The 26,689-nt window shown below is 37.3% G+C and overlaps 1 protein-coding gene and 1 pseudogene across 4 annotated transcripts; one reads left to right on the plus strand and one right to left on the minus strand.

Moving 5' to 3' along the window:
- Positions 1-102: 102 nt before the first annotated feature.
- On the plus strand, positions 103-25,930 carry Znf484 (zinc finger protein 484). 4 transcript variants are annotated; one of them, XM_033756787.1, is made up of 6 exons: positions 103-617; positions 7,776-7,820; positions 15,624-15,669; positions 18,613-18,739; positions 19,007-19,102; positions 22,661-25,930. In XM_033756787.1, exons 3-6 carry the CDS (start codon positions 15,634-15,636, stop codon positions 24,964-24,966), a joined length of 2,565 nt encoding a protein of 854 aa, XP_033612678.1. In that variant the 5' UTR covers positions 103-617; positions 7,776-7,820; positions 15,624-15,633; the 3' UTR covers positions 24,967-25,930. The 4 variants fall into 4 exon arrangements, with proteins under 4 accessions (XP_033612678.1, XP_010609267.1, XP_010609265.1 ...); XM_010610965.3 differs by lacking the exon at positions 19,007-19,102; XM_010610963.3 differs by lacking the exon at positions 15,624-15,669.
- On the minus strand, positions 1,297-2,989 carry LOC104853114 (annotated as a pseudogene).
- Positions 25,931-26,689: the final 759 nt, after the last annotated feature.

Below are 26,689 nucleotides of genomic sequence, written 5' to 3' on the forward strand. Positions count from 1 at the left end.
CAATGACATTTTGAAGTAGGAGAGAGACTGGGGTTAACTCTGATTATCCAAAGATTTGTTTTATGGTCCATGTTTTGAGATATAGAGGTAAATGCTCTATGCATGCTTGCATAGAATGTTTATTCTGCCGTTATGGGGCGTTGTGTTTTGGTGCTGGTATAGGGTCCTATCAATGTTGATTTGTTCCTGTTGTCAGTGTCGTTGAATCCACAGAGACACAGACAAAAATGTCTTGAGATGACAAGTTCTGGTTGTGTCCAGTCTCAATGAGAGAAGCTACACCTCTGCCTGCTTTCTTTCTTTACGATAGTTCAGCCCTGCATAGCTACATCACTTCAACATGGCCGCCCACAGGCTGCAGTGTCACCATGGGCGCAGCCATATTGGCACCGCCACGAAAAGGAGTGTAGCGCCTCATAATGTTGATTACGTACTGGCACCCTCGAAGCAAGAAGCCTCTGCTGAGCATGCGTAAATAGGCTGTAGGCCGCGCCCCCAGGAGTTTGGCCGGCGGGTGAAGTGGGGAGAGGGAGTAACCGGAAGTGGTTTGCATTTTCTTTTCTGCAACCCCTGTCCTGGCGGGAGGCAACTGAGAGAGCAGTGTGAGTGAGGAGCAGGTGAGTGCAGGGATGGACCATCCGTGTTCTGAGTGGGGAGTGTCTGTCAGTGACGGGGCTGGGGAGTGGATGACCGGGTCTGAGCCACCTCTGACTGTGGGTGTGCGGCTGAGCGAGGCAGGATGGGGGAGCTGTAAGACGACCGCTGTGGGGACTGAGTAACGGGACCTTGGGGAGTGCTGTGGATCTTAACTCATTTTTCTCTCCTTTTATGCTTGCCCGCTGTGTTTACATTTCTGTTTCTGACTCATAGTGACATATTTTGCAAGGGATTGAAAAAGTGTTTTCCATGGTTCACATAAAAATTTTCATGTATGTTATTTTATTCTGTTCCACATCCAGATTAGTTCACCATTCCTATTAGTATACTTATATATTATTTTTTCTTTTTTAAAATATTAGGCATTTCCAGTTTTTGTCTGTTTTGTTGACCACTTTGAAGTACTGGCTCATGGCTGTATTTTTAATTCTCTGTTCTTGTACTGTTTTCTCTTTTCAGTTATTTTCCTGTCGCTGCTTTTGATGTAATTTTTGTTCTTTCACTTTTTTTTAAAGATACGTAGAATAGATGTAATCTGTAGCTACGAAATGCCTAAGTTAGGGGCAATTTTGGACACCCAGAAACGTGCAGAATCTGTCCCCCGAAGGCAATCCCGAGAGCCACAGAGACCCCCGCAGTTCACAGAGGTTCTGGCTGAAAGTTAGCTTTGCACACTGTTTCAGTGCAGTACTTCTCAGAAAGGCCAAAGGCTGTCTGTCAGCTCTTCACGTTTGTTTTTCTTGATATCATTAGTGCGTTCCTGTGGCTTTTGGGCGCCAGCCCTCCTCAAAGGTGGAAACCCTATTCTGCACCTGCTTCTCTCGCTCATTGGTATGCTATTAAGTGCCCTGCAGCCTTTTCCTCCTCCTCCAGCCACTTCTCAGTCTGCTTTCTCTGAGCCGGGAGGGTGCACTTTGAACTCATCCCAGTCCCTTTGCATCTGATAGCCAGAGTTTGCTCCTAGACAGCCACCAGTTCTGGCCACCATCTACAGCTTGACTTCAGCTTTCCATCTTCTGTATGTTTTCCTTTTCTATTTTGTGCCACCCCAGTCTGCAACCTCCTGGTTGTACTTGGCCCACGGGGCATCCTGTTCTGCCTGATAATCCTGGGCCTTCTGCTTGGCCTTCAGGCAGGCAATCTCCTTTTCTCTCCTTGGAGTCTCTCTTGCTCATCCTTAAACTGTGCTCCTTGAGCCACCTTCTTGGGGAACTCCATCACCATCTGGTCTTCCAGCTTCTGAGTGACAGCTCTGCCAGTGGTTTTCGTGCACTTACTCTCAGCTTGCACCTTCAGCTTTTGCTGGCATCTCAGTTTCCTGTCCCACAAATCCTCTTCATGGAACTGTTCCGTGTTCTCCAGCATCTGCTCCTTCTGCTGCTTTGTAAGCAGCAAGCATTCCTCCTGGTTCTTTTCCATCTTCTCTACAATGGGCTGTCTTCCTCATAGTCTTTCCTCCTTCCTCTCCCTATCCAGTTGTTCCTGCCTTTGAATGGATTTCTGTTGCTCTGCTTCTATCATCTGATCCAACTATTTCTCCTCTGCATCCATCTTTTTTTGTATCTGCTGCTTCTGCAGGATTTGGGCACGCCTTGGCATTGAGATAATCTTGTTTATGTCCTTAAGCTCTTCTTCCTGTTCCATGCACAGCTTTTTGGCTTTCTGCAGGAGGTCCTGGGCCCACTCCTTGGCCTCCTCCTCCAGGTCACTGAGCACCATTTCTTGTGTACCATTTCCGTCAGTTTGATGATCTTGAGCATTGTTACCACATCCACAATGGCTTTCTTCTCCTTCTTGAAGGCCTGATCCCTGGCCTCCAGTTCTTCTGTGGTCACATCATGGAATGCTCTTTTGATCTGCTCAAACCCCTCCAGAGCTGATTCTTAGCAATTCTCTGAAGAAACTGCAAGTTCTCACATCGTGTCCCTGGTGCTGAGCTGGATGGTCTCTGGCTTGTGGTCCAGGGCCAGAGCAGTGAGTTCCCTGGATGGCATGCTTATCTCACAGCAGTGGTGGGGCTATCTCTGTGGGCCTCAGGATCGATACCTCCAGAAAGGCTCTTATCTTTCTCAGAGTTCACAGCTTTAGACTGATAGCGAGTTCTGTTTGTGTTCTCTTGGAAGCAGTAGAAGAGGTGATCAGGATGCCATTTGTGCTTAGCGTCATCTTGGTGCCTCTGCCACCCACACCACAGCAAGGCTCTGGTTGATAAGTTATAACCCTTGTTTTCTTGCCTGGCCTCTCCTAGCTTCTGCTTAAGTTTTATTTTGGACATATATTTAGGGTTGTAAAGTTTTTCTATCTTTGTAAAACTTATACATTAAATTTTAGATATGTATGATAGATAGATTAATTAATTAATTAATTAATTAATTTTGTACTGAGGGTAGAACCCAGGGCTTTTACACTGAGCTATACTCCCAGCCTTTAAAAATTTTTTTTAAAATTTTGAGATAAGATCTAGCTAAATCCCTAAATTACTCAGTCTGGGCTTGAATTTGCAGCCCTCCTGCCTCAGCTTCCCAGTGTGCTGGAATTACAGGCTTGTGCCAACATTTTGATGTTCTACTTTGATCTTGAGTTGTTTAGAAGAGTTTCTTCATCCCTAAATTATTAAGGTGTGTTTCAATTGGCTTTTTCATTGTGTTGCAGCAGATGTTCAATGTCAAATCTCAGCTTTTTAAAACTAACATTTTCTTTGTGTGGTGTAAAGTCCTAATCATTAAGTCTGATATGTTTCAGTTTTTCACATTTTTGGCTCTCCTGATTTTGTGCTGCTTGATTCAGTACAATACTTGGAAGAGAAATAATTAAAAACCTCATTTTAACAGTTCATGTTGTAGTTTTATATGCTTAATAGTTTTGTGTATCTGGCGCAGGGACAGACATAAGCCTAATGATTAATGCATTTTCTGTTATTTTTCTTTTATTGGATGCTGTTATTGTAGGATCACTTTTTTCAACAGATTAAGCACTTTTTAGAGCTCCCTGTTATATTTACATTGTCACAGTAACTTTCATTTTTATTGTATTTGGATAATGTGCTGTATCTTTGTCTCTATCTTTATTTTATAATTTTACTTGTCTCTTTTAGTATTTATAAACAATACTTTTTTTCTAGATATAGCCTACCATCTCTGTTGACAGCAAAATTTATTTTTCTATTTAGTGTAATGATTTACCTTATTTTATGTCATTTACCTTATGTTTACTATTTAAATCTATTCTATTCATCTGCTTTCCCTTTTCATAATCTCATTGGGATGATAAAATTTTTATTCATTGTTTCCATTCTAAATGCCACAAAACTGTTTTTTTCCTAAGCAGGAATGTTTTATCATAATATATTATTATTTTTTTCTTTTAATGACCTCCTTATCGCATCATCACAGTGTCCTTTTTAATAATTACATATGCAAGAATTATTGCCACACAATATTTTCCTATTTGAGATTTTTTTCTTCTAATTAATTTTAGGTTTATTTGGACTATTCCTATGAATATTTTCCATCAGATAGTGAGATACTCTTCAAGTGCTTTGGTTCTCTGACTCTGACTGGGAAATGGTATTTTAGATGTGATTTCCAGTATCACTGAGCTTTCATTATTGCAGTTGAGGAGTCTTAATTTTCTTTATTCTTTCTCTGTAGATAGTATAGTGTATTCTTTCACTTGTGCTTTAGATTTAGAAGTTTTAAATTTTTCCTGTATTTGTTCACTGGGTTCCTGTGTGTACACACACGTGAAGTTTGTGGGGAAGACACTAATGGCACATGCTTAGTTGTGCTGATCCCCGGAAGTGTGTGTTGCTTTCTAAGGATCCATGGCATATGCAGGTGATTAGGGCACTGGGATGGCTGGTAGAGATGCATGATGGGTAGCAGTATAGGCATGAAGGCCAGTAATGGGCACATGAGATTGACTGACGGACAGCCAGGACTATCAGTGTAGAGATGTTATAAGTTCTTTTTTTTTTTGGTACAGGGATCAATTTCGGGTCCTTGTGCTTGCGAGGCAGATGGCAGAACCACTGAGCTCAATCCCTGGCCCAAGATGTTTGTTACAAGTTCTTGATCAGGGATTATAGGTTGGGAACTGTGGGTAGCAGGGCTTGGGAATTCATGATTGGAGGCCTGAATGGCTTCTGGCTGTGGGGTCAGCTGTGCAGTAATTGACAGCTGATGCAGTCCGATGAGTAGGAGGAGTTAGGTGCCATGGATAGTGACAACTTGGAGGACTGGTGAAGTCAGTCGAGAATGTCTGACACAGGAATTACGTTCTATGTGAATTGCTGATTTTGTAAAAGTGCAGTAGCTGAGTGGCCCTCACCCTATGGCAATGTCTCTGCTTGAACATTTTTTTGTCTCAACAGAACCCTGAGTCAGGCCACTTGTCTGAACCTTCAGGTCCCTTTTTCTGGCTTTAGCCCCACTGCTGCTGAGAAGCACCAGTAGTCTTTGGATTGGATATTTACCAAATTTAGGATTTTGGAAAAATTGGAGTTCCAAGATACACAGGTTAAAGCGCGCGCGCGCACACACACACACACACACACACACACACACACAGTGTTTTGAGGGCATAGTGTGATAAATTGGCTGTTTATGATTGGCTGCAATTTGCCTATGTATTATACTCTTCTGTTGGGTTTTTGAGCTTTTTGGTTTGTTGACACAAAGTTGGGTTGAGATTTGCTTGTTGGGGACTTGAGGTATGGGGACAGCCCCAGGTCAGATTTAAGTTAATTTAATAGTGGATTTAGAGGTTTGATCAAGTTCCTTTTTTCAGTTGTTTTTGGCAAGACCACAACTCAGATAGTATTGTGTATTTCTTTTGTGAAACATGTCGGCCCACCATTTTTTGCAATGTGAGCAACAATCGATGATCATTTCTGAGATTCCCTATTTCATTATTCCATATTCCATTTCTACCATTCCCGCTTGGTACATAAAGTAAGAAAAATTCCTACAAGATTTGGGTTACTGAACGTTTCAGCTGTATGGGAAAGGCAGCAGAAATGCTTGACTTTTCCCCTCAATTTGTAAGTTTCAACAACAGCAACAACAATGCGGTTCTCTAACATTTTCCAGAAGCTCCAGAAACATTATGTCTTGAGCTGAGTGGCAGATGCACAATATGGAAAATATGAAAAACGCAATAAGCTGCATGTCTAATGTTTATAAACTTCTCATATGTTATTCTGCAATAAAACAATTACCAAAGCAGCCACAACCTTTGCTTATATGAGAAATAAAGAAATATGAGAAATAACTAAATTTTAAAAGTTAGGGAAAAAATACTGGGGAGGATTAAGCTAAGGTCAGAGGGACACAATAGCCAATATGGAGGCCTTGATTAAACTGTTTCCAAACAAAATAGTGAGCGTGTATTTTGGGAATAATTGGAGTATTTCGAATATGAGCTGAATATGTAAATGATATTAGAGAATTACTATTAATTTTCTAAGGCATGATAATGATTTGCAGAAGATTTATGTGATCTATTTTGGCCCAAAGTATCCCACCTGAAACTTTCAAATTATTCAACAACAAAGTATATAAATATAGACAAGGCAAAATTTTACCTCTTTTCTCTTAGGGTTTTGTGTGTGGGTGGTTGTGTGTGTGTGGGGGTTGCTGAGCTTGAGAATTAAAACTGTTAAATATATTATCACAAAAGCACATAAATTTTATTTGACGTGGGAACCTTCATAAAGAAATAAAGACCCAAAGAAGTGAGAAAACAAATAAATATGTGTTAGGTTGAACAAAGATAGGTAGTCGTGGAAAAGTAACTAAGTCAGGTGGAGAGGCTGAAAGGAAGATAAGAATTATTGTTAGCAAGGTCTGTTTATACTGTTTATATAAAATTTTCTAGGCTGAGGCTCCTGATTGAAAAATTTTCCTTTTGTTATAATGAAGATATCTTTTTACATGGAACCTTTATCTATTTTGAGAAAGAAAAGAGGACTAGAAAAGGAATGTTAGCGTGTCCCTCTTGCATCTACTATTTTTCACATACTGTTAGCTTACAATAGCCTTTATGCCAAAGTGGCATATGTTGGAGTATGGGTATTGCCACCCTTCCCACACACATTTAAAATAAATAAATAAAATGAGTTTATATGTGGCTATATGTATGCATGAAAGATTAAGCAAATATGACAAAATGCTAATTGTTGAAACAAGGTAGAGGATGTCTATATATATGTTTCTTGTACTCATTATTAAACTTTTCTTTATGTTAGAAACTTTTGTAAAAACAAGTGGGAAATAATGACTTGGCTTAGATCTTAAGGTTCATTACTAACTAGAATCTCATCCATTTACTGCCTTGTAGCCCAGACACAATTTCCACTGAAAGTGTTCTTTTATTTTTGTTTTTTTGAGACAGGGTCTCACTATTGTAGTTGAGACCGACCTGGAACTCATTTTGTAGCCCAGGCTGGTCTTGAACTCACAGCGATCCTCCTGCCTCAGCCACCTGAGTGCTGGGATTACAGGCATGTCAGTCTTTGGGCTAGTGACAGAAGCTCAGAATACAATTATCGGGAGGACAAGATATTATTTTAAAAGTTGTTTTGCTTTTTTTTAGCAGATAAAACCATAAACATTAAAATTACCTATATGTTACTCAAATATTACATTATGTGTTCATATATATTCCTGATAATATTCACTGTATATATGCATAAATTCATTTGTGTATACATATATGTGCATGTTTTTGTGCCTGTGTGTGTACACACAAGTAAACATAGTATAATGAAAATTGAATTATGCTGTTTGGTACATCTTTTCCTTTTTTCTTGGTGTTTTGACCTGTTTTTCTACAGTAATTAAATTTTATAGAACGTATTTTCCTTTGAAAGTGTCACAAACTGTTTAATGGAAAATTAGCATCAAGATGTTTCTTGCTTTTTCTTTCTTATTGACTATGTTATGATAAAACTCCTGCTTTTAAGTCTTTGTACAATATGGGATGATTTTTTAATGATATAATTCTAGGCATAAGTTTTTGGTTCAGAGGTGAATTAGGCACTGAATGACAGATATATCTCTTTTGACACTGATACAGTTCCTGCTCTCATCTGTACCTCTGCCTATCTGTTTTCTCAGATCTCTGCCCCTTTCCCGGAAGAGCCAAAAATGAACAAATCCCGGGTGAGTTCTTATTTGTTTGTCTATTTATTTGTTCTTGACTTTATTACCTAGTGGATTTTAGGAGGCCTCTCATACTCCATATAGTAACAAGTGTTAACAAGATGAATAAACACTAAAAACAAAATGGAGAAGACTCTGAGCTCCCAATCAATTTTGGAATATAGATACATGTGCTTTCTAGTACACATGTATTCAGTTGTCTCTGATTTTTCTGACCGTAATGGAAATTGGACACATGGTTTATATTGTTAACAAGTAACTTATTTCATCAGTGATACTAATTTTTCATCTCTGACTGAAAAAATTTTGATAGATCTTTAGATGGTGGTAGCATGTCTTCAACATCAACTCCATGCACACTGGCTTATATGTTTCCCCGTTCTCTTGTAGAGTTGTGTTTCTCACACCTTACTTGCATATGAATTCAGATTCTGAACAAGTTTGTATTCCTATTTTCCCAAAGAGTGTCAGTGCTACTTGTCCAAGGAGCAAACTTGAGTTTTATCATGAATAGGTATTAACTTTGTCAGATGTTTTTTCTGTATCATTTGACATGATCATGTGATTTTATTTTACTTTGGTAATCTGTTGATATGGTAGATTACATTGATTTTTGACTATTGAATCAACCTTGCTTTTGTGGCATAAGCCTCTACTTTGTCATGGCATTGACTTTTTTTATATATTTGTTGTTAAGGATTTTTGCATATTTATGAGAAATATTGACACACACATACACACACCCCCACCATCATACCAGGATGGCATTGGTCTTTGTATTTCTTGTGCAATTGGCGTTTTGTTCATGAAGTCTTCCAGAATTTTACCTATTCTGTCTTCAAACACATTGTTTCTGTTTTCATATATAGATCTTTGAGCCATTTCATTTTAGTTTAGTGCATGGTGAGATACATAGTTCTAGGTTTAATCTACAGCATGTTGAAAGCCAGTTTTCCTAGCACCATATATTAAAGAAGCTTTCTTCCAATGAAGGTGTTTGGGTCTTTTGTAAAAGATAAGGTAACTGAGTGTGTTTGGAATTGTTTCTGCCATTTCTATTCTCTTCCATTGTTCCTTGGGCTTTTGTTTTGCCAGTACCATGCTGTTTCTGTCATGGAAGCTTTGTAGTATAGTTTCAAATTGAGGATTGTAATGCCCCATGCCTTGCCTTTGTTGCCTAGAATTGCCTTTGCCCTCCTAGGTCTCTTCTGGTTCCATATGAATTTTAGGAATGTTTTCTCTAGTTCTGTGAAGTATGTTATTGATATTTTGATCAAGATTGCATTAAATCTATATAGCAGTTTTGGAAGTATGGCCAGTGTCACTACATTGGTTTGACCTATCCAAGAACGAGGGATATCTTTCCATTTTCTGATATGCTCTTCAATCTCCTGTTCCAGAATACTGTAGTTTTCAATGTAAAGATCTTTGACTTCCCCTGTTAGATTAATTCCTAAGTATTTCATTTTTCTTGATCTGTTGTGAAAGGTGTTGTTTCCCTGATTTCTCTCTCAGTGATTTTGTTTTTAGTGTACAGAAATCCTATTGATTTTTGAGTGTTGACTTTGTATCCTGTTATGATATGGAATTTGGTTATTAAATATAGCAGTCTTTTGGGGGAGTTTTTAGAGTCTTCTATGTAGAATATCATGTCATGTTATCTGCAAATAATGATAATTTAACTTCTTCCTTTCCTATTCTTATTCCTTTTATTTCTTTCTCTTGTCTAGTTATTCTGGCTAAATGTTTCCAGAACTGTATTGAATAGGAGTGGCAATAATGGGTATCCTTGTCTTGTTTCTGATTTTAGAAGGAAAGCTTTCAGTTTTTGACCATTTAGTATGATGTTGGTTTGTCATAGATAGCTTTTTATAAGATTGAGATAAAGACCTATTCCAATTTTCTGTAGAGTTTTTATCATGTATGTGTATTGGACTCTGTCAGATGCTTTTTCTGCATCTATTGAGGTGATCATGTGTTTGTCCTAGGTTCTGTTAATGTGGTGTATTACATTTATTTAATTGCATATATTGAGCCATTCCTGAACCTCTGGGTGAATCCTACTTGGTTGTGTTGTATAATCTTTTTGATGATTTGCTGCATTGTTTACCAATATCTTATTGAGGATTTTTGCATCTGTGTTCATCAGTGGCATTGGCTGGTAGTTCTCTTTTTTTGGTTGGGTCTTTCTCTGGTTTTGGTATCAGGGTGATGCTTCTAGGAATGAGTTTGGGATGATTACTTCCTTTTTTATTTCATTAAAGTTTGACTAGTTTGACTAGTGGCATTAGATCTTCTCTAAAGTTCTTGTAGAATTCTCCAGTAAATCTATCAGGACCTGGGCTTTTCTTTGTTGGTAGTTTTTTTTTTTTTTAATCATTTCTTCAATTCAATTGACATTAGATTATTTAGAATTTTAACATCTTTTTGATTCAGCTTTGGTAATTCATATGTATCCAGAAATCTATCCATTTCTTCTGAGTTTGCCATCATATTTGAGTACAGATTTTCAAAATAGGTACTGATGATGTTTGGATTTCTACAGGATCTGTTGTGATTCTTCCCTTTCATTCCTAATTGTGTGGATTTGAGTCTTTTTCCCTCTTTTTAAAATAAGGTTGGATAAACATTTCTCTAGTTTATTTAATTTTTCAAAGAACCAACTCCTCTGTTCTTTGATTCTTGTGTTGTGTTCTTAGTCTCAATTGCATTAACTTCCACACTGATCTTTATAATTTCCTTGCTTGTACAAGCTTTAGGTTTAACTTAATTTTTTTCTAGAAGTTTGAGGTTCAACATTAGGTTATTTGAGTTTGCTCTGTTTTTCTGATGTGGGAATTCACTATCAACTTCCCTTGTACTGCTTTCATTGCATCCCATAATTACTGGTATGTTGTATTGGAATTATTGTTCAGTTGTAAAAACTCTAATTTCTTAATTTCACCAGTGATCCACTGGTTATTCAAGAGGGTATTGTTCAATTTCCATGTGTTTATATAATTTTTGTGGCTTTTTCCATTTATTTTCAATTTCATTACACTATGAAATAATATACATGAGATAATTTCAGTTCCCTGCATTTACTTAAGCATGATCTATGAGCTAGTATATCATCTATTTTGGAGAAAGTCTCATGTATTGCTGAATACAATTTGTCTCTTTGTGACTAAGGGATGTTGAGGTTTCACATTACAGTTGTATTAGTGCTGATCTGGTTTGTCCTATACATTAGTGTTTGTTTTATATAGTTGTATGTGCCAGTATTTGGTGCATATATATTTATGATTATTTCTTCCTCTTGGATTGTTCCCTTAACAAGTATGCAGTAACCTTCTTTGTCTCTTCTGATCAGTCTTGGCTTGAAATCCACTTTGTCTGCAAATAGAATAACTACCCTGCTTTTTTCCAGGTTCCTGTTCATGGAGTATTGTTTTTCTCTTTTCTCTTTTTATTTTTCTGGTTTTTGGTTTTTTGAAACAGAGTCTCCCTGTGTAGCCAAGGCTGGCCTCAGACTCAATGTGTAGCTCAGCCTGTTCTTGAACTAACAGTGATCCTCCTGGCTCAGCTTTCCAAGTGCTGGAATTACAGGTGTGCACCACTATGCTTAACTGAAGTATTGTTTTCCATCTTTTGACTTTCAGTTTTTAAATTTCTTTTGTAGTTAAATATGATGCTTATATGCAGTGTATTTTTGGATCTTGTTTCTTGATCCATTCTGCCAGTCTCTTTTTGATTGGTGAATTGAGACCATTCACGTTGATAGTTATAACTGATAGGTATTGATTTATCTTTGTCATTGTATTATTTTCCTGTTGTTGGTTCCTCTTCTTCCCCCTCTATTAAATGGCCTTGCCAGATGGATTCATTCTATTGGGGTTATTGGAATTGATGACTTCATTATCTCTTTCTAGACTATCCATCAAAACTTTTTGGAGTTTCTTCAGATGTTCTTTATCATAGAAGTATCTTATTTCTCCATACATTTTGAAAGATAATTTTGCAGTATTGGGAGTTGTTTTCTATTAGAGCTTGAAATACTTCAAGCTCTCCTTGACTTAATGGTTTGTGTTGAAAAATCTGCTGTGATTCCTTCATATGTGGTTTTTTTCTCTTCTTGAATAGCCTCTCTCTCTCTTTCCCTCTCTCTCTCTCTCTTTTTGGTACCAGGGATTGAACTTGGTTCCTTGTGCTTAGGAGGCAGATGGCAGAACCACTGAGCTAAATCCCCAACCTTTTTTTAATAGCTTTTACATTCTGTTCTTGTGTCACATTTCTGGAATCTTGACTATTATATGCCTTAGTGTGGATTTTTTTTTTTTTGATCATGGCTAATTAAGGTTCTTTGTGAGTCACTTATCTGTATGTCAAATTTTTTTTCCATGTTTGGGAAGTTTTCTTCCATGACTTCTGTGAACAGGTTTTTATGCCCTTTCTGCTGTCTTATTTGATTCCAGTTAATCTTATATTCTTCTTCTTTGCATCATCTAGCAGCTATTGGATTGATTTTTCAATCCAATAGCATGGTCCCTTGCTATTTTAAGAAGTCTTTCATTTGATGATTGCCAACCACAACCCTGTCTTCTAGAACTAATATTCTATCTTTACATTGGTTGATTCTGCTGTGTATGCATTCAGTAGAATTTTTAATCTCCTAGATATCTGTTTGCATCTGTTGTATGGCATCCAGCTCTTTCCTATGTTAGGCATTCATGGTTTCTTTAATCTCCTTATTTTTTAAATCTGTATCTATTATAGATTCACCATCTCCTTCATGATGGTCATTATCTCTTTAGTTACCTGTGTGGTTATTTGTTTTGTTTTTGTATAGGGACTTATTCATCTGCTTTGTTATTTTCACTGATACCACTTCATAAAATTCAGCTGGGAGGCTTTTGATTTCTTCCACTTCAGTGTCCACTGGGCTTGCTTTGGAAAATTGGGTGTGTTGAATTGCATCTTGCTTCTGTGTTTTCCCATTTCTATATATTTTTGTTGTTGTTGTCATTTATTTGTTTTCTGAATTGAAACTTGTAAGGTTCTTATATTTGTTTTCTGAATTGAGACTTGTAAGGTGCTTATGGTATGTGGTTTTATTACTACAGCAAGCTCTCTCTAGATAATGATTACTTTTCAGAGCTATCTTCTAGGTGTACCTTGCTTGTGGCATTTTAGTCTGTCCCAGGAGCCTACCTTTTCTGTTTATTAAGGATGAAAGGTTGTAGCCTGTTTGGCCTAGCATCCAGATCTTTGGTACTGGTCTGTAGTATTGGCATACAAAGATGATCAATTGATCACAACAGCAATGTTACTTTGGCTAATTTAGTACAATCAGTAATAACTATAGTATCAAACACAAAATAGAAAATGGCAGAGTGTAATAACATAATACTTTGTTACCTTTAAACCTAGGTACAGAATTTAATTATATAACAAGATGTAAAAAAAAATCAGAAAATTATATACAGTAAACATCCCCTCGATATAGCAATTTACTCCCTTTCACAGTAAATCAGTATTCAGCCATAGTAAGACATAGTTAACTACCTATAGATTCATAGGTGTTATGGGTGTGGTACTATTAAAAAAAAAGAGCAAAAGAAATAGATTATGGAGAGGGGGGGAGAGGGTGAAGGGAGGGCAGGGACAAGGGGAAAAAATGAGAATCAATACCTATTATGTAAAGGTACAGGATTCCAATAATGAATGTAACTATTGTATACCTGGATTGTACCAATAAACGCAATAAAAAGAAAAAAAAAGAAATAGATTATGGAAAACAAAGCCATGGTAGCTATGAAGAATGTGATAAGATTGATGTAGGAGGTCCTGTTAAGGAGTAAAGGGAAATTAGTTGTATTAGAAGAAGGATATAGGAGAAGGATGAATGATAGGGAATGGAGATTAAAGTAGAGGAAAAAAATAAGAAAAAATACTAAGGGAATAAGTTGAAAGAGAAAAAGTGAGAAAAGAAGGGAATAAGATAGTAAAAGGAGGACCTATTCAAACAAATAACATCCAAAGGGGGCCAAAAAATCGGTGGTAAAACTCCAAACACCAAAAGAAGAAGAAGAAAAAACAAACAAACAAACAGTGAAAAATAAAAAACATAGCAATAATGGAGAAGAAAAAAAAAAGTAGTTCCTATATATTTCCAGAAGAGTGTTTTCTTCCCAGGTCAGAAGTCTTCATTCTTTTTTTTTCCCATTAAGTTTATTGGTACAATTTAGGTATACAATACAGTTACATTCATCATTGGGATCTTGTACCCTTTACATGACATATCTGATTTTTGTTTTTCCCCATTCCCCTGCCCTCCCTCCACCCCCTCCCTTCTTTGTTTACAAAAACTTTGTTTGCATGTTTTTCCTTTTCTCATGTTTTTTCTTTTCCCTACCCCTCCCACGTCCCCTACTCCTTTAGACCTATTTCTTCCTATTACACAATATCAATTATATATTTTGATTCTTATTTACACTTTTAGTTTTTCACACCAGAGAAACTTTGGTATTTGCACATGTGTGTCCTATTAATTTCACTTAAGAGTATGGCCTCATTTGCATCCACTTATCTATAAATGTCTCTAGTTTCTAGTTCTTTATGGCTGAGTAGTACTCCATTTTATATATTAAAAAAAGAAAAAACCAGAAACACATCTTCTTTATCCAGTCTCCAGCTGATGGGCAGGTGGGCTGTTTCCAAGTTTTAGTTATTACAAACTGCTCAATAAACATGGGTGAGCATATATCACTGTGGTATGATTCCTGTAATTCTTTTGGCCCAGCAGAGGAATAACTGGGTCAAATAGGACTTCTGATCCTAGTTGTTTGAGGTTATCTGCATATTGATTTCTACAGTGATTGCACCAGTCTGCAGTCCCACCAACAGTGAAGAGGGGCTGCTTTCTCCCCACAACCCTGTCAACGTTTGTTATCAAGAGAGACATTTTACAACTGTGGATATGCCTGTTTCTCCTTTTCGTATGGCCAATTGTTGTTCATTAAATTTTGCAGCTTTGTTTGGTGCTTGATATATTTGAGATTTTTATGTTGTCTTAGTGAATCGGTCCTTTTGTCATTTACGTTATGGTCTGGATGTTTGTGTCCATCAAGCCTTCATATGTTGAAACCTTAACATCCAGTGTTACTTGAAGATATGGTCGTTAGGAGGTAATTAGTATCCTTTGAAGAGGAAGAGATCAAAGTTCATTTCCCATTCGCCATAAGACACAGGAAGGCAGACATTTGTAAACCAGGAAGTGGGCCAGTCACTATGAGCACCTTAATATCAGACTTCAAACTTTCAGAACTATGAGAAAGCAATAATTGTTATTTAAGCCTCCCAATCTATATTTGTCAAAGCAACCTTAGCTAAGACATTATGTAATGTTCCTGATAATTTTCTTTCCTCTGAAGTCTATTTTATTTTTCATGAATATAAGCATACTTGTTTTGAATAATATTTGCATGTTATATATTTATAATAATGTACTAAGACTGTAAAACAAACTACCATAAATGAGAGAGCTTGACACAACCAAAATTTATTCCTTTACAGTTCTGGAGGTAGAAGTACAAAATCAAAGTATCATCAGAGCCGTGCTCTGTCTTGTACCTTCGGATGGTTGCTGGAAATCCTTGGTGTTCCTTGGCTTGCAATTGTTATTAACTCTTATTGTTTTCTTTGTCACATGGTCATCTCTCTGTATCTGTTTTCAAGTGGCATTCTTTCCTCTAGAGAACCTAAACAGAACCTATTTTATTTTCACGGGATGTGAATTCCATACTGACTGTTCTTTTCTTTCAGCACTTGAAAAATGTTGTGCCACTTCCTTTGGATTGCACAGTTCATGGTGAGAAATTCACTCTCATTCAAATGATTGTTTCTGTGCAGGCAGTCCTTTCTCTCTAATTGCTTTCAAGTTTTTCTTGAATTTGGTTTTCATATATGTATATGATGTAGATGGGCATGGATTTATTTGATGTTTTCCTGTTTGAGACTTTCTCAACTACTTGAATCTGTAGACTTTTGCTGAATTTGAGAAGTTTACTAACTATTATTTCTTCTATCTTACTCTTTTTCCTTCCTTCAGGGACTAATGAAATGATTATTAGACCTTCTATTATTGTCCTATAGATATCTTAGGTTGTAGTTTTTTTTTTTTCTGTGTCTTTCTATTCAGACTGGATAACTTCTGTTGATCTATCTTCAGGGTAACTAATTCTTTCCTTTGGATCTTCATTCTGCTCTTAATATCATTCAGTGAGGGCTTAAATTTTAGTTATGTACTTTTCAGTTTGGTTCTTCTCTACTTCCTCTACCCCCTCCAAGTGCTGGGGATCCATCTCAGGTCCTCACACTTGCTAGGAAAGTACTTTATTACTGAGCTATTACCCCACCACCACCCGATTCTTTTTTATATCTTCTATTTCTTTCCTGAGACTCTTTGTGTTTCTGTTTGTTTCAAGCATATTTACAGCTACTTGTTGGAATATTTTTGTGTTAGTAACTTTCAATCCTTGTCAAATAATTCCAGCATCCAGCATCTATTTCATCCAGTGTTGGCATCTGTTGAAGATCATTTCTCACTTGAGATTTTTTACTTCTTTGATATGAAGAATAATTTTGATTTTATTCAGGACCTTTGAGTATTATCACTTTATAAGACTATACTTCCAAATCTTGTGTTTTAGCAGGTAGTCAACCTATTTAGATTCAGTATCCTGGTCTAGTTTTGGGCTATAGTTCACATATTATTTTCATTTTCTAAGTATTTTTGGGCTTATTCAGATCTCTGTTCTTCACTTTAGACTTTTTCTATTTACTTACCTTCAAGTTCAGTAATTCTGAATTTTTCTGGTAGACCTAATTAATTATTCTTAATTTTAGATATTGAATTTCTCAATTTTTAGTATCCTGAGGAGAAAATGGACATGTGTTTTCCTCTCTTGATTTTTTTCTGTCACCCAGGTACAACCTTCTATTGTAAAAGCAGCTTCATGAGTCAGCTTAAGTCTTCAGTGATTTTTGCTCTCCAGTCTTAGCTTTTTTGTTACCTCGGCATATTTGTAGTCCTTTCAAACAGATGACTTTAGTGTTTCATTTGGCATGTATAATTATTCTTGGAGGAAGTGCTGGATAGATGCTACTGTGTCCTGTCTGGATCACAGTGCCTCAGAAGAGCCTTCCCCTTCATATGCTATATGTTTTACCCATCAGAGTGTACATTTCATTTTTAATATAGTCATTGAGTTGTGCCACCATCATCACAATCAGTTTTAGAAAGTTTTTTTTACCCCTTCTTCCAAAACTTCATTTTTTTTAGCTGTCACTTTCAAACGGCCCCTATTCCTCCCAGTCCAAGCAATCACTAATCTACTCTTTGTCTCAACTGATTTGCCTATTCTAGACATGTTATATAAATGAAATCATGTAATGTATGGAATTGTATGGACTTGCTTTTTTAGTCCTTTCAGAATTAATGCATTTGCAGCATGCATCAGTGCTTTATTCCCTTTTTATGGATGAATACTGTTACATGGATATAAAACATTTTCTTTATTGTTGGTAGACATTTGGGTTGTTTCCAGTTTTGGCTGTTATGACTAATGCTACTGTGAGCACTCATGTAAGTTTTCTGTAGATAGATGTTTTTGTTTCTATTGGATTTATGCCTAGAAGTATAGCTGATGGGTCATATTCTAAGTCTCTTTAACTTTTGGGGGATTGCCTGACAGCTTTCTGTTTGCATCATTTTATATTCTCACCAACACTGTATAAGGGCTTCAACTTCTTTTCCTTACTACAACTTATTATCTGTCTTTTTTTATTACAGCCATCCTGGTAGCTACACTTAGGTGATGACTAGTCATCTCATTGAATTTGAAGGAATACCTCTACCTATTTTTTATTTCTACAACCTGATGACGAATGATGCTGGGGTTCTTTTGTTGTTGTTGTTGTTGCTGTTTTGAGCTTATTGGCTGTTTGTATGTATTCACTGGAGAAATGTATATTTGAATCATTGTCTTTTTTTTTTTTTTTTTTTTTTTTTTTTTTTGAGACAGGGTCTCACTATGTAGTTCAGACTGATCTGCAACACACTGTGTAGCCCAGGCTGGTCTCGAACTCACAGTGATCCTCCTGCCTCAGCCTCCTGAGTGCTGGGATTACAGGTGTGCACTACCACACCTGGCTAATTGGCTCATTTTAAATTGAATTGTCTTTTTTTATTGAGATTCTTTTTGTGGTACTGGGATTGAACCCAGGGAACTCATATATTCTAGGCAAGTGCTCTACCACCTCTAAGCTACATCTCCAACCCATATTGAGTTTTAAATATTCTTTCTATATTTTAGGTACAAGTTCTTTAACAAGTACATAATTTGAAAACATTTTATACCAGTCTGTGAGTTGTCTATCCCCTGCTCCCTGGCCACCCCTTCTTTTGTGGTCCTGGGTATAGAACCCAGAGCCTTTTCCCTGAGCTGCATCTCCATCCCTTTTTATTTTTCATTTTGAGACTGAGTCTCACTAAGTTGTTCAGGCTGGGCTTGAACTTGTACTCCTTCTGCCTCTGTCTCCCAGAGTGCTGGGATTATAGGCATAGGTAATTAGCTAGTACACAGATTTTTATAAAGAATATTATCAATATTGCAGAAGGACTAGCATGGTAAATTTTAAAGGACTTCAGATTTTCTTCAAAATAACAACACAAAATATAGGTATTTGGATCACATGCTACAATCTTGATTCTTCCCCGAATTTGAATTCCCCTTGGAATTTGTTTTCACAGAGAGCAGTGTCCTTTGAGGACATAACTGTAGACTTCAGCATGGAGGAGTGGCAGCACCTGGACCTTGCCCAGAAGAGCCTGTACAGGGATGTGATGCTGGAGAACTATTTCAACCTGATCTCAGTTGGTGAGCTCAGCCCTGCGGGTATATAACAGGCTGTGCCTATGTTGCTTTATTTTCTTTCTTGATGCACTTTCTGAAATCTGTGGGTTTTCAGAGACATGTGGAACTTGGAAAGGCTGTGAGATATCTAGAGTATGTAAACAGTTTCTTGATTAATAGTCTCTTGGAGTCTGAATATACCTTTGTCCCAGTGAATTTTTCTAGAAAGTATATAGCATACTTCATTGTACGGCCTCTGAAACCAAGTCCTCTATTGTTTCCTGTTGATAGGATGTCAGGTTCCCAACCCAGAAGTCATCTTTAGCTGGAATCCAGAAGAAGAGCCATGTTCACGGGGAAGCAAGAACTCAAGTCAGAGTTATCCAAGTGAGTGAGGAACCAAGAGCAGGGAAGACAGTGTGATTTCCCTGCAGATAGTGCCATCAGGGGCTGGCCACTTTAAAGTGCTGACAATATGACTTTTCTGCTTATACTCAGACTGTATAGAGTTGATGTTGGTCCCATGGACATCTAACTACTGTTGCCCACTGCCTAAACCAGGGTGTTCTTTATATCCAACTCTACATCATCCAGGATCCTGCTTTCTTGATTTTTTTTTTTCTTAGTTTCCGTAGAAAATTTTTATTCTTTCTACCTCCCGCAGGGCTTTTCATATGTATTCAAGTATTCATAGACCTGAATTCTTAATGGAGATCAGTGTGGGTAACAGTCCCATTCACTGATAAACTTTAAAAAACAAAAAAACAAACAAAAAGCAGGGTGTGCTACCACTGAGCAACATCCCTATCCATTTAAAATTTTTTAAATTTTTACTTTGAGACAGAGTCTCACTAAGTCGCACAGTTTGACCACAAACTTGCAATCCTCCTACCTAAGCCCCCCAAGTGGCTGCAGTTACAGCCATGCCACCACCATGTTTGGCTAAGGTGGGTTTATTTTATAATTTCCCCATGCCTTTCCTCTAACTGTTGACTTTGAGAGCACCATGAACATTTTCTTCCTACTTAATTAGTACAACACAACACTGACTTGATCTTTCTAATTTTCTTATTTAAATATTTTACAAGAATCCTTTATACCGCAAGTGCGGGAGATATAATTTTAGTTTACAGCCAGTATCATCATCAGCGTGTTTGAGGTCCCCCTCTCATTTCAGTCCCCACTCCCCATGTTCATTTTTATCCTTCCCAGAGGCAACTGCTCTAATTATGTGTTATCTTTGGATTTGTAAGGTATTGACAGAATCTAAGTTGTTGGTGAAAATAGTATAATGCACTAAGGCTGAAATTTTTAAAATTTCATATAGTTATCTTCTCTCTCTAATTTGCATCTCTCGCCCTCTGGTTCTTGGGAAAAAAATTTTTTTTAAATCCTTCTGAAATAAAGCAAAACAACCTCCTCCGCATATAAATTAAAGGTCTAGTTTTACTCCATATTTTCTATAGAAACATTTTTTAGCAGTATGGGGCAGCTGACTACAGTGGTGCACACCTGGAATCCTAGCACTTAGAAGAAGTGAACTAGAAATTTAACACACCACAATCTGGATGCGTTAAAAAAAGAAAGAAAGAAAAAGAAACTGAGTAACATATTTAACACACTACCATTTTCATAAATTAAAACACCAACAATTTAGATTCTGTAAACTAAGATTATAATGAACTCAAAACTTAAGCTAGGAAATTGAAAGAATTTGACTTGTATATTTGAATTTAGTAAGACAGTAGACTAGTGACTAATGAAGAGACAGCTTGCATATGTACATTTTATTGGCCTGAATTATGACTGCATTTGATTGAATTAGTAACCAAAACAGTGGTGACAGGAATTATATACAGGTAAATTTTTAACTCAAGAACACTTTTTGTATGGAGTATTATTAGTAGTAATGTAAAAGTTTTCAGGCATAGCAGAGGGTTTGTAAGCTAAAGGAAATAAAAAGTTGCAGAAGGTGAGATTCTGTGTCTAAAAATCAAGTATCAGATGTCCTCAGGATTAATCAATATGTGTGAGTGAAAGTCTGATGTAGTGCTTAAAGAGCATGTTTGGAGGACAAGACAAGGTCCTAGATGCAGAATAAAATAAGATCAGACTGTGTCAATATTCAAGTATCTATTTGAATAAGATAACAATATTATTTTAATTTGTACACAAATTGTCACTGAGAATCTATTGTGCCTTATATAGTATTCCAGGATTTGGAATGTTCATATGATTTGGGGCAAGAATACTAAGAGTAAATTATAGAATAAAGCCATGCTCCTGTAATTAAGAGACACCAAGGAACAGTGAGTTAGAGAATATAAACATTTACCCCTTGCATGACAGTTCTAAGGTGAGTGGTTCAGGTTCTTCCAGGTGACTACAGCGGCCTTTCGGGGACAAAGTTTCTAGGAAGTCATTGCACCATCATCTAGGGCAGTGGTGGTGAACCTATGGTACATGCATGCTGCAGCTGGCTATTTGTTATCATTTAAAACTCTAAAAGATTGCCATCACTGCCATAGGGCAGAACTTGGCAAACCTTTTCTATAGGGCACAGCAGTGAGTATTTTAGGCTTGGGGGCCCTATGCTTGTTGTTACAACTATTCATGTTTGCTGTTTTAGCCACAAAGCAGCTGTAGAATGAGTATTGCTATGGTTTGATAAAAACCTTTCAGAACACTGGAATTTGAATTTTAAATAATTTTTATATGTCATGAAGTATTATTTTTGACTTAGGTTTTTGTTTTTCAACCACTTAAAAAAACATGAAATCCATTCTTAGCTTTTGGGCGAAGGCCTGGGTTTTGGTCCAGTGAACTAGCGCTCTGATCCCTGGCCTAGGGCATTGCCAACTGCATAGAGCTGGTTGCTGCCAAGTCTGAAATACCAGTGGGAACAGAAGAGGTTTGTGAGAGACATACTCACTAACTTAAAACTTTGGCCTTATCACAGCAAATGTAAATTTTTTTCCCATTTGATTAGTAAGAACTAAGTTACTTGGTCCTACCTAATGGATAAATAAGACTGACAAGCCTAGTGTTGGGAGGTAGCCATGTACTTGGCCACAAGATTAATACTATACAGAAAAGATTAATGCTATACAGATTGATACACAAGATTACTATACAGATTTGATGGGTGTCTCAGCCTCAGATGCCTGGCCCTTTCTCCTGTTTTTCCTACTGTGTATATATATATATATATCTGTATGCTAAACTAGGAATGAAGAACTGGATCATAGACATACAGTTTACCCTTTGGCTGAGTCAAGATGACTGAGGCCACAGTAGTTTCACTATAAACATAAATAAGTTGGTATTTATGGCACAGTAGTTAATAGGTAAGATACAAATTGGGGAGATAGAGTTTAGAGATGAAGGATAAGATTCTAGACCTTGAAATACTTCTTTTAGGGCCTGGAGGTATAGCATAGTGGTAGAGCACATGGCTAGCACGCAAGAGGCCAAATTTGTTCTTCAGCACCGCACTCTCCCCAATACTAACTTTCCTTTAAGGTACAGGACTTGTCACTTTTTTTCTGGCACTTTCCTCACTTCTACATTTGCTTGGATTTGAATCTTTTCCTCCTCAGTAAACATTTGACTTGGGCGATTATTAAACTCTCACAGTTCAGTTTCCTCATCTGTCAAGTAGGGACTTTGATACCAGTAGGAGAGGATTGTGATAAAGTTTAAATGAGTTAATATAGAGGTTACAATAGTACATCTAAGTGCTATTATTTATCATAAGGTAAATAATATTAATTCTATTAATATGTTAATGTTAATTTCATTAATATATTTATTAGCTATCATATATTCTTATATTTATAAAAGCCTCTCCCTTTTCTGTTTTTACCCTGAATTAACTCAATGTATCAGTTTTTCTGTCTTCTGTTAGTTGTTCTTTGTATCAGTTTAAACTTTTCTCTTTTTTAGGTGGAGATATTGGTATTGAGAGTTTACAACAGGAGCTGTCTGAAGAATTGTTCTTCCAGTCGGAAATAATTCATCTCTTTATAAGAGATTTAGAATTGTGGAAAGATGATACATGGAGAGGGAGGTATGAGGAAAACCAGAACAAACAAAATCATGTTGCCTTCACCAACAAGGTAACACTAGCTAATGAGCTAGACTGTGAGGACACAGGAAAAATGGCTCCTGTACATACACATCTTGTTACTTCAAGAAGAGGATTCCACCAGGGCAGCTCATTTGGAAAGAGTTTGAAGCCTGTCGCAGGCTTATATAATCGTAATAGAAATGATGCCACGGAAAATCTTGGTAAGATTATTGGATATGGGGATATGTTTACTCCTATTAATTCTCATCCAGAAATGAATGTGGGTGCAGCTAATCAATGTAGGGAACTTCTGAGCCCTAAGCAACGTCTCATTCAACATGAGAAAATTCATCCTGAGGAGAACTTCCGTTTGTTTTCTGACTTTGTAAAAGATTACACCCAGAAGTCACCTCTACTTTCATGTCTGAGTATTTATGCTGAAAAACAGCAAGAGTGCAGCAAACACGAGACAGTCTTCACTCAGAAACCCCAGCCAACTGTACCGCAGAGGATCTTTACTGAAGAGAAACCCTTTATGTCCACTGAATTTGGGAAGGATTATTCCCTCAAGTCAAATTATCAGAAAACTCATAATGAAGAGAATTACTATAAATGCAGTGAGTATGGAAGAGGCTGTATCCAGAAGTCTGATCTGTTCAGTTGCCAGCAATATCTTACTGGAGAAAAACTCTATGAATATGGGCAGTATGGGAAAAACCTTCCTCAGAATTCAAAACTCACTATACATAAGAAAGTTCCTACTATAGGGAAGGACTTTGAATGCACTGAATGTGGAAAAGCCTTTACAAGAAAATCAACACTAAGTATGCATCAGAAAATTCATACAGGAGAAAAACCTTATGTATGTACTGAATGTGGGAAGGCTTTTATCCGGAAGTCACATTTCATCACACATGAAAGAATTCATACTGGAGAGAAGCCCTATGAATGCAGTGATTGTGGGAAATCTTTTATTAAAAAGTCACAACTACTTGTGCATCAGCGGATTCACACAGGAGAGAATCCCTTTATCTGTTCAGAATGTGGGAAGGTCTTTACTCACAAGACGAATCTCATTATACACCAGAAAATTCATACTGGAGAGAGACCTTATGTATGTACTGAATGTGGTAAGGCCTTTACTGATAGGTCAAACCTCATTAAACACCAAAAAATTCACACTGGAGAGAAACCCTACAAATGCAGTGACTGTGGAAAATCATTTATCTGGAAGTCTCGGCTCAGGATCCATCAGAAGTGTCACACTGGTGAGAGGCATTATGAATGCAGTGACTGCGGGAAGGCGTTCATTCAGAAGTCAACACTCAGTATGCACCAGAGAATCCACAAAGGAGAAAAACCCTATGTTTGCACTGAATGTGGGAAGGCCTTCTTCCACAAGTCACACTTTATTACACATGAGAGGATTCATACTGGAGAGAAACCCTATGAATGCAACGGTTGTGGGAAATCCTTCACTAAGAAATCGCAACTCCATGTTCATCAGCAGATTCATACTGGAGAGAAACCCTATAGATGTGCTGAATGTGGAAAAGCATTCACAGATAGGTCAAACCTCTTCACTCACCAGAAAATTCACACTGGAGAGAAACCCTATAAGTGTAGTGACTGTGGAAAAGCCTTCACTCGGAAGTCAGGCCTCCATATACATCAGCAGTCCCATACTGGAGAAAGACATTATGAATGCAGTGACTGTGGGAAAGCCTTTGCAAGGAAGTCAACACTCATTATGCATCAGAGAATTCACACGGGAGAGAAACCTTATATTTGTACTGAATGTGGGAAATCCTTCATCCAGAAGTCACACTTGAATAGACATAGAAGAATTCACACAGGAGAGAAACCCTATGAATGCACTGACTGTGGGAAAGCCTTCATTAAGAAGTCACAGCTCCATGAGCATCATCGAATTCATACAGGAGAGAAACCATATATTTGTGCTCAGTGTGGAAAAGCCTTCACCATCAGATCAAACCTTATTAAACACCAGAAAATCCATACTAAACAGAAGCCCTATAAGTGCAATGACTTGGGGAAAGCCTTAAACTGGAAGCCACAACTTACAAGTCCACTCAGTATAAATCAGAAGTCTGATATTGTAGAGTGCCCAATGCTACAATCATGGCCTGGTGATACAAAGAAATCAGAGGCTACAGCTTGAAACAAGAAGCGGGAGGTAACCATGAATCACCTACCACCTTCAGTCTAGTCAAAATTAATGAATATCTGTATCATATATCTGATATTCATTATATATCTGGAGAGATCCTTTGGAGAAAGTATCTAATAAGCAATGTGTCACAGTCATACTTGGTTATGTGACAGATTGACAGGCTCTGCAAATAGTAAAGATGCAAAAGGTGGATGATTCGGTGCATGCCTACAATCCTGGGTAATCGGAAGCCTGAGGCAGGAGGATCAACTGAGCCCAGGAATTTGTGACCAACCTGGGTAATATATAAAAGGTAAAGAGATGACTTACAATTTCTCTTTGAGTAAACAGCTGTATTAAGTCAGGGCTGTTGAGTTTTTTATGCCTTTGGTGGCAAAAACCACTTGGTATTGACCAAAAAAAAGGTAGAGTAGTAAGAAAATTTTTGTTGTGTAAGTCCCCTAAGAATTCTGAGATCAAGGCAGAAGTTAGTTAATTCATGTCTTTAATGAGAAGAAAATGGACAGTTTTGTGAAAATCGACACAAGGGACTCTACTTTTCCTTTGAGAAGTTATTTATTGTTTTTAGCGCTTACTGGTATATGCTGTGGCACTGGGTTCTAGGAAATCTAAATGGGCTTCCTGCCAGTATCCCAGCATTGATCAGTGATGTGATAGCAATTTTGTAATTGTGTCACCTCAGAACTGTCCCTTAGGTCACAGAACTTAGCCACAGGGTCCTAGATCTAGGTAACAACACTTTGGATCCTCAACTTTTTTCAAAGAAAACTGTGCTTTCTTAATGACTTCTGTTTGAAAAAGGGGCAAATTAAGAAAAATGGGTTCCAAAATATTCTTTGCCTTCATTTTTTTTAGTATGTCCTCTGTATATTCATTGCAGGCTAGATTACCATGAGGCACTACTGCTCTGCATTTCAGCTTGTTTTCTTATATAGTTCAGTGATTGGAAAAGTACTTTTCCTACCCACTCCATTCTTTACAAATTAATTGTATTTAACTAGATACTGAAATAAATGTCATAGTCTTTTGCAGAATAATTGTGACTGTCTCTTGTTTAAAGGGTGTGAGTTCCAGAAGAGTTGGGTATAAGTCAAACCTTATTTTAAAAATACAGAAAGAAAACTTGTTCCTTAGAAATACTCTTTTGCAAATGTTTTATAAAAGTGAATGACTGACTAGCCCCAGTTTTATCAATTTTACAAACGTGTGGAATCGTGCTTATTTTACCTGTGTTTCTTTAAAGGCCACATAGTAGCTGAGTGATGAGTCTAGAGCATTAACTTCCCACCTTATAAATTAGACACAGAACCACACATGGATTAGTAAATGATCTAATTGCTTAGAATACCATTTCTTCCTCTATCCCAATATAGTGTCAAAAATCCCTTTCAAGTACAAATATATTTTATTTTTTGAGACAGACTCACTATGTAGTTCAGACTGGCCTTAAAGTCATTGTGTGGCCCAGGCTGGCCTCATATTTGAGGCGGTCCTCCTGCCTCAGCCTCCTGAGGGCTGGGATTGCAGCCATGTGCCACCACACCAGGCTCAAATATACGTTTTATTTTGATCCACCTGACCACTAACAGTCAGTCTACACATTTTTCAATGAGTTTTACCTTGAAGGACCGTGTCTACCAATGCCAAGGTATTGGTAGACTGGACCCTGTGGAACAAAACATTACCCGTCTCCAAACAGCACCTCAGAACT

Source organism: Fukomys damarensis, unplaced genomic scaffold (assembly GCF_012274545.1).
Source record: "Fukomys damarensis isolate Sample0158 unplaced genomic scaffold, DMR_v1.0_HiC HiC_scaffold_27, whole genome shotgun sequence".
Lineage (NCBI taxonomy): Eukaryota > Metazoa > Chordata > Mammalia > Rodentia > Bathyergidae > Fukomys > Fukomys damarensis.

Excerpts from the sequence above, each read along its gene's own strand:
- Znf484 (XM_033756787.1), top strand. The coding sequence starts at position 15,634 with ATGTTGTGCCACTTCCTTTGGATTGCACAGTTCATG. Across the intron at positions 15,670-18,612 it reads TTTGGATTGCACAGTTCATG|AGAGCAGTGTCCTTTGAGGA; the intron begins GTGAGAAATTCA and ends TTGTTTTCACAG. Across the intron at positions 18,740-19,006 it reads TTTCAACCTGATCTCAGTTG|GATGTCAGGTTCCCAACCCA; the intron begins GTGAGCTCAGCC and ends TCCTGTTGATAG.